The sequence below is a fragment of the Gossypium raimondii genome, chromosome 5 (assembly GCF_025698545.1).
Source record: "Gossypium raimondii isolate GPD5lz chromosome 5, ASM2569854v1, whole genome shotgun sequence".
Taxonomy (NCBI): domain Eukaryota; kingdom Viridiplantae; phylum Streptophyta; class Magnoliopsida; order Malvales; family Malvaceae; genus Gossypium; species Gossypium raimondii.
This window is the reverse complement of record NC_068569.1, coordinates 47,621,144-47,632,508: the sequence shown is the minus strand read 5'-3', so window position 1 is coordinate 47,632,508 and position 11,365 is coordinate 47,621,144. Positions and strand designations below refer to the sequence as shown.

The 11,365-nt window shown below is 32.7% G+C and overlaps 1 protein-coding gene across 1 annotated transcript; it reads right to left on the bottom strand.

The window, feature by feature from the left end:
* Window positions 1–7,535: 7,535 nt before the first annotated feature.
* Window positions 7,536–8,432, bottom strand: LOC128041095 (F-box protein At1g80960-like). The gene has a single exon (XM_052630419.1). It carries the CDS (start codon window positions 8,430–8,432, stop codon window positions 7,536–7,538), a length of 897 nt encoding a protein of 298 aa, XP_052486379.1.
* Window positions 8,433–11,365: the final 2,933 nt, after the last annotated feature.

The following is an 11,365-nucleotide window of genomic DNA, read 5'->3' as shown; positions in this document are numbered from 1 at the left end:
TATTTGGGGGACTAAGCTACTGTAGAAAATTATGTTAGACATTATATAATTTTTACTCTTATTTTCTTAGCTTAGGTTTTCATTTCTCTTCTTTTTATTTTCTTTTTGTTGTAGTATTTTTGTTTCTTCATTCTTGCTAAAACCTTGCGGATGGAGATGGATTAAACTCCTGAGCACCATCCTATTTTTATCTATTAATAAACATTTTCTTAGCCCAACATTGCTAGAACCTTGTGGATGGAGATGGATCAAGGTTTTTTTTTTTAAAAAAAAACTTTCGTTGAACTTTTTGTTGGTTATGGAGAGATCAAAAGCGAGAAAGAGAAAAGGGAAGGACGAGTTTTGTTTTAGAGTGAGAATCAAGACCACTAGACAGTGTAAAGATGCTAGCAATAAGAGCAGTGGTAACATCGATGACAGTGGCTAGGGTTCATTGTGGAGAAAGAAATGAAGAAAATGAAAGTAGAGAGAAAGAAGATAAAAAAGAAAACAAAACAAAACAAAATAAATGGGTTTAGAAAACATGATGGAGTATAAATTTAGGCATCTTTAAAAGATATATAATTCGAAAACCATTTTCCTTAATAATAAAAACAAAATAAGCGTTTATAATAAAATATAGGTTCAAGTATAATAAAAGATGTATGATTCTGATAACGAAAGCAAAATAAGTATTTATAAAACACGATGGAATATAAACTTTAAGTATCGTTAAAAGATATATAATTCGAAAATTGTTTTCCTTATTAAAACAGAAACAAAATAAGCATTTATAATTAAATAGAGGTTTAGGTATAGCGGAAGGTTCAATGAAAACCCAACTTGGAGTAATCTACCATTGAAGTCATGACACTAATCATGTGGGTCGCAACACCAAGCCTTAAAGCTGCAACTACAAGCCCTCGAAGTTATGACTCCAAGCCAATTGTTCAAGTGAAGGAACCTAGTGCCATTGTCGTCAAGATCACGACAAGGTGCCCCCAAGCCAAGCTCGTGCGCACTGCCATGAATGTCGCAACACCGAAAGCCTAGGTGTTGCGACACTCAAGTCTAACGGGTGAAGAAAAATTGTAAGGGTAATTTTGTGTCCAAACAAGCTTAAGTCACTTTTTCTTTAAGGACATAATTTTCAATGTTAGGTTAAATTTTTTTTCCTATAAATACCACCTTATATCAACTATTTGGGTGACTAGGTCAACAGAGAAAATTATGTTAGACATTGTATAATTTTTACTCTTCTTTTCTTAGCTTAGGTTTTCATTTATCTTTTTCTTCTTTTCTTTTATTTCTTTTGTTGTATTATTTTTCTTCATTTTGGTAGAATCTTGTGGATAGAGATGGATTAAACTCTCGCACTCCATCATATTTTTATCTATTTATAAACATTTTCTTAGCCCAACATTGCTAGAACCTTGTGGATGGAGATGGATCAAGGTTTTTTTTTTGAAACTTTGGTTGAACTTTTGTTGGTTATGGGGAGGTCAAAAGCGAGAAAGAGAAATGGGAAGGACGAGCTTTGTTTTAGAGTGAGAATCAAGACCACTAGACAATTGTAGAGATGCTAGCAATAGGAGCAAGCAGCGACAACAATGATGGTGGTGAGGGTTCATTGTGGAGAAAGAAATGAAGAAAATGAAAGTAGAGAGAAAAAGATAAAAAAAGAATAGAAAATAAATGGGTTTATAATTTTTAAATTTAATACTTTTAATTTAATTAAAAATATTTCTTTGTTAAAAGATATATTTTAATAAAATTTCATGTATGTTTATTTGATTTTCTAAATGATATTTAAAAATAAAGGAGAATTTTTTAGCAAATCCAAAAATTCTATTCTTTTAACATTTTGCCCTAATCAACGTGCCATATCACATTCTATCAATAGTCTATGTGTCAAATTTTAACACAATGTTCCAAAAATAAAAATATAATTAATAAATCAAATAAATTAAAAGTACAAATACCACATTGACAATTTCATTAAGGCACAAGAGTAACTTTCAAACTGGAGTATGTCATTCCAACAATATAGAAACATAAAGTCACACCCAAAATCATCTTTGAAAACCAATGATAAATTCCCCATCCTGTTCAAAATCCTTAACGAATCCAAAATCCTTGACAATAAGACTAGTTTAGGGTTGAGACCCATCTTCCAAAACTACCATCAAATTGGGGTGGCGGTTTAAGAAGAATGGAGACATCAATGGAGGATCTAGGCGGTGAAAGTAAACCAAGAGTTGCCTCACCCCTTCTCTAGAGCAGTCATGGTTACACCAAATCTCTATTCTCTTCAACTTGGCACCTTTCGAATCGATGCCTTGGGAATTCCATTTCCCATCTTTCCCTTTGAATCCCTTAATGGATACTTGTTTTAGTGTGAATGTAATACAATCACATTGACCCCTTTTCTCCCATAGCTTTGTCTCTCGGATATGGCAATCGGTTGTTTACACTCATCTGTAATCCCGGTTGCTTCCTCTATTTCACTTCTACTTTCCTGAATATAATGCATAAATCAAGGATCATCACATGTTCATAACATTTCCACCACTACAGGATGATCTAAATATATATAAATTACCTCTATGTTGATTTCAAGTTGGTGTAGACTAAAGGCGTTGTAGAACGATACGGAGGATCAACATTTCCTTCTATCGTTCAAGTCTAAATCAATGGTTAGCTCCTCAAATTCATAAATGATTTAGGTCTTCCATTGGTTCATTAGCTTCATAATTAACAGTGTGTCTGCGGGCCAACCAAAATAATTTATCAAGTCATCATGTTCGTTTTGCAGTTCACAGAGACCAATTTTTTCGAGATTCATGATTGCTGCTCTCAATCATATCATCTCCAAGGTTCGAATCTAAATTCTCCCCTTAAAAATATAATGTGTTTTACAATTACATCCAATATTTTTCGGTTATTTATATCTAGCTATTCATCTCTTTTAACACCCAAACATTTATATATAACACTGCAATTTACGTATTAAAAACAAAACATGCATGAATATATACACGATAATATGTATAATTTAAAAACTACTAATGCATTAATAGAGTAATCATTTATACAACACGAGAAAATAAAATTTAAATAAAAGGTGTATAATTCAAAAGTTACTTATTAACATAAATTACAAGTATTGTAAAAGATACCTAATTTGAAAACCAATTTGCATATTAAAATAAATACAAAATAAGTATTTATAATAAAATACGGGTTTAGGTATAGTAAAAGGTGTATGATTTCAATAACCAAAGAAAATAAGCATTTATAAGACATGATGGAGTATAGATTTAGTCATCGTTAAAAGATATATAATTTGAAAACCATCTTACTTAATAATAAAAACAAAATAAGCATTTATAATAAAATACAAGTTTAAGTATAATAAAAGATGTATGATTCCGATAACGAAAGCGAAATAAGAATTTATAAAACACGATGGAATATAAACTTTAAGTATCGTTAAAAGATATATAAATTGAAAACCATTTTACTTATTAAAACAAAAACAAAATAAGCATTTATAATAAAAATATAAGTTTAGGTATAGAAAAAAGTATACGATTCCGATAACGAAAGCAAAATAAGTATTTATAGAACACAATGGAATATAAACTTTAGGTATCGTTAAAAGATATATAATTTGAAACCATTTTGCTTATTAAAACAGAACAAAATAATCATTTATCATAAAATACAAGTTTAGGTATTGTAAAAGAAGTAAAATAAGCATTTATAACGCACGATGAAATATAAACTTTAAATATCGTTAAAAGATATATAATTCATTATAATTCAAAAATCATTATACTTATTAAAATAAAAACAAAAGTAAGCATCTATGATAAAATAGAGGTTTAGGTATAGTGAAAGGTGGATGATTCCGATAACGAAAGCAAAATTAACATTTATAGTACACAATGAAATATAAACTTTAATTAGTATCGTTAAAAGATATATAATTCGAAAACCGTCTTACTTATTAAAATAGAAACAAAATAAGCATTTATAATAAAATAAAGGTTTAGGTATAGCGGAAGGTGTATGATTCCTATAACCAAAGCAAAATAAGTATTTATATAACACTCGTAAAATATAAACTTTAAGTATCGTTAAAAGATATCTAATTTGAAAACCTATTTACTTATTGAAACAAAAACAAAATAAGCATAATAAAATAGAGGTTTAGGTATAGTGAAAGGTGTATGATTCCGATAACCAAAGAAAAATAAGCATTTATATAACATCCATGAAATATATCGTTAAAAGATATATAATTCGAAAACCGATTTACTTATTAAAACAAAACAAATTATGCATTTATAACAAAATAGAGGTATAGATATGGTGAAAGGTGTATGATTCCGATAACCAAAGCAAAATAAGCATTTATAATATATAATGAAATATAAATTTTAAGTATCGTTAAAAGATATATAATTCAAAATCGTTCTACTTATTAAAAAAATAAAGTACGCATTTATAATAAAATAGAGGTATAGGTATGGTGAAAGGTGAAAGGTGTATGATTCCGATAACCAAAGCAAAACAAGCATTTATATAACACTCATAAAATATAAACTTTAAGCATAGTTGAAAGATGTAGTTTAGGTATTAAAACAAAAACAAAATAAGCAGATTTAAGTATAGTGAAAGGTGTATAATTCCGATAATCAAAGTAAAATAAGTATTTATGTAACACCCACAACGTATAGTGAAAGGTGTATAATTCCCGATAATCAAAGTAAAATAAGTATTCATGTAACACCCACAACGTATAAACCTTAAGCATCGCATAATTCGAAAACCTATTTACTTATTAAAACAAAAACAAAATGCTTACTTTGTATCTAACCAGAAAGTAAAAGAGGTAGTGAAATTAAATGCTTAGTAAAAGAGGTAGTGAAATTAAATGCTTACCAAGAGATGAGTGCAATACTCTAGAATCTCAGCAATCTTGGTGATATTGTCTGAATTTTTAGTTATGGGCTTGCGAGTTGCAGTAAAAACCCTAAGATTTGGAGCATGGATAACCAAATTTTTGGCTTGAAATTTCATAGAATGAAGCACCAAAACACCAAGAGATTGGGTAGATAAATAAATGCCCTGCGAACGCAATGATTCCAGCTCCACAGTCTTAACCGTTTGGCTAAAGATCCGAACCTGTTTCAACCTGGAGGGGGAAGAACAAACGCTCAAATGTTCCAAACGATCACAGCTAGAAACGATTGCTTCAAGGGTTTCAGTGCTAATGGCGCAGTGATAAAGTTTCAAGGTTTTGAGGTTATGGCAATGGTGAAAAGGGAATCGGATCGGATACTGTAATGTGAACTCAAGTGATTGCAGAGTTTCACATGAAAAACCCCAGACGGTAAATTCAGACCCAATCCAGAACGGCTTCTTCGATAAAACTGGTGTTGGAAATCATCGCAACGGAAAGCCAATTCTTGCACTTTCTTCTCGGAAGTAAGATATTTAATCCACTTCTCAACATCACCGTTTCTGTAACTACTTAAAAGATGAACGATTCTGCAACTAATCAAGTTACGTTTATGAGATAACAATACATTTTCGATATTCTTAACAACTCGGAAATCTCTTCCTCGGATCATCAATATCGTCACCATATAATTTCCTCACTCCTTTTGGATCGAAATCTAAACGGGAAGCATACCTCCATAAATCCTTCCATCGTTTTGATAAAATTGTTGTTCTTATTGCTTCAATGGCTGGTAAGTCTGATATAATCCTAGCCAAAACTTCGTTGTGAAGGTTGCTGATGAAATCATTCGTCGCCATTGTTTCACAATTTGATTTCTTGCAAGAGCTTCAATGAAAAAAATACTCCACAATGGAAACCTACATATATCCTCTTTTTAAACCTAAATTTTGATAATGGCTTGTTTTATATGGAAAGGGTATTTTAGAGTGGAGCAAAGAAACAGTAACTCAACTTCATGTTTATCTTGTGTTCCATTCTTGTCTTTTACTTGTTTTATTAAAATGATATATTTTATTAAATGATTTTAACCTTAAAAAGAAGAGACAAAATTCTTGAATTCTATTTATTTAATTTTTTTCTCTTGGTCCACATGGCACTATTTCAATAGTCCATATGTCAATATTCAACACGACAAAACAAAAATACAAGTGTCAAACCCAACAAATACAAATAGGACATTCACAATTTTGTTAAAGTACAAGAGTAAAGCTTGCTATCATCCCATTAAAACTAATTTTCCAACTGGAGCATGTCCTTCCAACTATATATAAACATAAAATCACACACAAAATCATCTTTGAAAAACCAATGATACATGCCCCATCCCATGCAAAATCCTTAACTAATCCGAAAATCCTTGACATAAAGGGGAGAAAAAAAAAACCTATTCTAGGGTTGAAACCCATCTTCCAAAACTACCAACAAATTGGGTGGCGGTTTAAGAAGAATGGAGACATCAATGGAGGATCTAGGCAGTGAAAGTAAACCAAGAGTTGCCTTACCTCCTTCACTGGACCAATCATGGTTGCACCAAATCTCTAATCTCTCCAACTTGGCACCTTTCGTAATCAGATGCCTTGGGAATTCCATTTCCCCATCTTTCCCGTTGAATCCCTTAATGGATACTTGTCTTAGTGTGAATGTAATACAATCGCATGCTCCCTTTGCTCCCATAGCTTTGTCTCCGGATATGGCGTTCATTGTTTACACTACTATAATCCTGGTTGCTTCCTCTATTTCACTTACGCTTTCTGAATATAATGCATAAATCAAGGATCGTCACATGTTCATAACATTTCCACCACTACAGGATGATCTAAAATATATATATATATATATATATAAATTACCTCTATGTTGATTTCAAGTTGGTGTAGACTAAAGGCGTTGTAGAACGATCTGAGAGGATCAACATTTCCTTCTATCGTTCAAGTCTAAATCAATGGTTAGCTCCCTCAAATTCTTAAACAGATTTGGGTCTTCCATAGGATCACTAGCTTTATAATTTACAGGTGTCTGCACAGGCCAGCCAAAATAATTTATTAAATCATCAAGTTAATTTTACAATTCATAGAAACTAAATTTTTCGGGATTCATAAATCTGATTTCTCTCCTTAAAAATATGATGTATTTTACTGTTACACCCAACACTTATCGTAATAGCACAAAAACAAAACCAAGCATTTATTTAATACAATATTATATAATTTGATAACCAATTTACACGTTAAAAACAAAACATGCATGGATGTATAAAATATTAAGGTATAGATAAAAGATGTATGATTCAAAATTGCTTATTAGCACAAAAGTATAGTAAAAGATCAAACGAATTTATGTATTAAAACAAGAATAAAAGAAGCATTTATAATAAAATACAGATTTAGATAGAGCGAAAGGTGTATGATTCTAATAACCAAACCGTCATGAAATTAAATGCTTACCAAGAGATGAGTGCAATACTCTAGAATTTCAGCAATCTTGGTCTGTTTTGAAGGACGGGTGAAATTGTATGGATTTTTAGTTATGGGCTTGCGAGTTGCAGTAAAACCCTAAGATTTGGAGCATGGATAACCAAACTTTTGGCTGGAAATTTCATAGAATGAAGCACCAAAGCACCAAGAGATTGGGTAGATAAATAAATCCCCTCCAAATCCAATGATTCCAGCTCCACAGTCTTAACCGTTTGGCTAAAGATCCGAACCTGTTTTAAACTGGAGGTGGAAGAACAAACGCTCAGGTGTTCCATAAAATCACAGCTAGAAACGATTGCTTCAAGGGTTTCACTGCTAATATCACAGTAATAGAGTTTCAAGGTTTTGAGGTTATGGCAATGGTGAAAAGGGCGATGGAATCGGATACCGTAATTTGTGAACTCAAGCGATTGCAGAGTTCTACATGAAAAAATCCCAGACGGTAAATTCAGACCCCATCCAAAAAGGCTTACTGGATAAAACTCATGCTGAAAATCATCGCAAAGGAAAGCCAATTCTTGCACTTTCTTCTCGGATGTAAGATATTTGATCCACTTCTCAACATCACCGCTTCTGTAACTATTTGAGAGATGAACGATTCTGCAACTAATCAAGTTACGTTCATGAGATAACAATACATTATCGATATTCTTAACAACTCGGGAAATCTCTTCCCTCGGATCAGTATCATCAATATCATCACCCTCGTCATGGCAAACATTGGATCCAAACTGTATTACTGGCACCGTAGATCTGCGTCGATTTGGAGCAGGAAATAATTTCTTCACTCCTTTTGGATCGAAATCTAAACGGGAAACATTCCTCCATACGTCCTTCAATCGTTTTGATAAAATAGTTGTTCTTATTGCTTCAATGGCTGGTAAGCCTGATATAATCGTAGCCAAAACTTCGTCGGGAAGGTTACTGATGAAATCATCCGTCGCCATTGTTTCGCAATTTGATTCCTAGCGAGAGCTTTGATGAACAATCATACTTGGATGGAACTTAGATATATCGCCTTTTCATAACCCTAAATAATATATAGAAAGAATAATTTAAGCTTTGATGATGAAGAGTTCTACATGGAAAGGATATCAGGGTCGGCTAACGCAAAATACTAAAAAAATTATCATATATTTTTTAATATTATTAGGCTCTTTTTAATTTTTCGATCCCTGGAGTTTAAATATATTATAAATACTAATATTTTATATTTGTAAAATTATGTTCTATTGATATTTGATTAAATAATTTCCATATCATCTTTGATTTTATTATCAAGAAATTGATTGAATGATTGATGTTAGATACTATAAGGGGAGAATGAGGTACATGCATGTAAGTGTATTTCAAGGTCTCATTCTTTATTTTCCTTCTTTTGATGATTGAAAATTTTATTATTTTGATTGTTTTGTTAAGGAAATGAAAACATTGATAGGAGGAGTGAAGCCGAAACTTTTTTTGAAGGAAAAAATTAAATTATAATTTTTATGATATTAAAAATACAATTTTATTATTACTCTATATATTTATAATTCTTAAAGGATTAAATAATTTTTTATCATTGTTAAGGAGGGCAAAGTGTATTTTTACCTTTATTAATTTAAAATTTTAAAGGGTCTAAATGAAAATTTTTCCATTTTAAGAGGGGCCAGCCCGCTAGCTACGCCCCTGATAAAGAACAATGTGATTACTATATCTCTTTCAAAATATAATTTTCTTATGTTGATTGTATTTATTGAAATATATTTTGGAAAGGTGAATTTTCATACTCAATTTTGCAATTTAAAAGAAAGTTTTTTTATGTTTTAATTATTTTTCATGCTCTTCCAATTAAAATCTTTCCATTTAAATATACCTTACTAAACCGCCTAAAGCTTTTTGCCATCCTTTATTGTTGAATTTCCATTCATTGGAGATTTTAACATAATAAATACATAAACTTGAAATGTGAACACCAATTTTCAGATCAACTTAAATGCTAAATTAATGAGATTACAGTTCATTACAGCTCATGATATGGCCCCCGCTATTTTGTCTTGACTCTGTTGCCACTGATACTGACATCCTCTATCCCTCGTACTGACATTCTCTGCGAACTCTAGGTTCACTGGGCACGTGTCTACCGAGCACGTGGTCCTTTCTATTCCTGAGATTGACGTCCTAGGCGGGCTCCGTACCTACTGGACACGTGTCTGGGTGGCTCACGGAGCACACGGCCCCTTTCTACGAGTTCCCTGAGTGTATGCGAGCTGAGACAGTGGCCTTCCCTTGGTCCTTGAAAGCAGGGTCTGTGGCATTGCGTTACGAGCTGAGCCCACGAGCTCGCTCTATGAGTAGGGTCCGTGAATTCACCTTGTTGTCCTCTCATGGCTCGCTTCTCACTCAATATTCTTGTGGGACCTATCCAGGTCACGGGTCGGAGACTCGAATCTCTAGTAGGGCTCGGGTCGATAATTACTAATGTACAACAATCTACTCCCCCCTTAGTGGGCCTAAAGGGTGCTATAAAGTGGCATGCCTTAGGTCCATCATGTCAAGTTTTAATGCAGCTTGCTGGGTAGGTTTGCGAGCTGTGATGCATAACGATCGTTCTATCGCGTACGCAGATGGGTGTCGAGCCTGCGTATCTGACCGTTGAAAGTTGAACCGTTTTCATCTACTCACTTTTGGGTCATTGATTTTCCTCGGTTATACAAATCGTTAAAGTGCGTGAAGAGAAATCTTTCTTTAAAAGGGGGAGCCTTCGGAACCCTAAATCTTTCACACTTAGCATTTTCAGCAACTTGAAACAAAGGTAATTTCAAACACTTTTGCTTTTTAAATTTTCTCTTTCTTGCTTTACTCGAGTTATGGAGAGGATGAGAGAAATCGGTAACCGACTAGTCCCAGCCCATCCACCGCGAGAACAGCTGTCTCCAATTCTGGTGACAAACAAACTTTATCCCTACACCGCTAAGCTGGAGGAACTTCAAAGAGTTCTGGTCGTTCAAAGAATAAAACTTCCCAATTTCACATACGAGCTCTCCATCCCAGAAGGGTCACATCGGTTGTGCAAAATTGTAACACCTCTATACCCAGTCCAATAATATAAACTCGGTATAAGACTATCACATTTGGTGCCAAAACGATTTTAGCTGGACATTGATTAATTTAAACATTTATACATAGTATTTTAACTTATTTAACCCAAAAATTATTAATATAAATGTGTGGGGTCATTATTGGATGTTAGATTATATTTGGAAATGATTTTAACATTGTTTTTTACTCAAAACAGGGAAAAAGTATCAATACCAAAACAAAAGGTATCGATACCTTTTAAAAAAATATCGATACCAATGACAAAAACAATACCAAAATCACATTCTGTTTTGGCAATTTTGTATTTCAAAGCCTAGGTATCGGTACCTATACCCTTGGTATTGATACCTTGGGTAAAATTTAGGCAAAAATCAATTTAAAAGTTCATTAAACCCCCTGCAATATATATTAGATTCTTCTCAACACTTAAGACCAATTCAAAATGTATTAAAACTATTTAAAACCACTCCAAATCAACCATAATCATCATATTAGTAAACCACATTTGCAAACATACTTATGGTTTCAATAATTCATTTCATATAGAACCAAAATACTTCATGTAAAACCAAAATAGATAGAGTTTCAAGAGTTTGCATTTTAGTCCCTAACACATAGGAACACATTTGGTCTACCTATGTACATGTCATTTTAACTCAAAATATAGTAATGGGAGGCGGTAGGAGGTCGCCGGATGAAGGAGCGGACCACCGTGAGGATGGAAAGCTTGCGACGGCTGATGGGAAAGAGAGGATAAAGGAAACAGAGTACTTTAGGGTTTAGAGTACTTTACCTT

Excerpts from the sequence above, each read along its gene's own strand:
- LOC128041095 (XM_052630419.1), bottom strand. The coding sequence starts at position 8,432 with ATGGCGACGGATGATTTCATCAGTAACCTTCCCGACGAAGTTTTGGCT.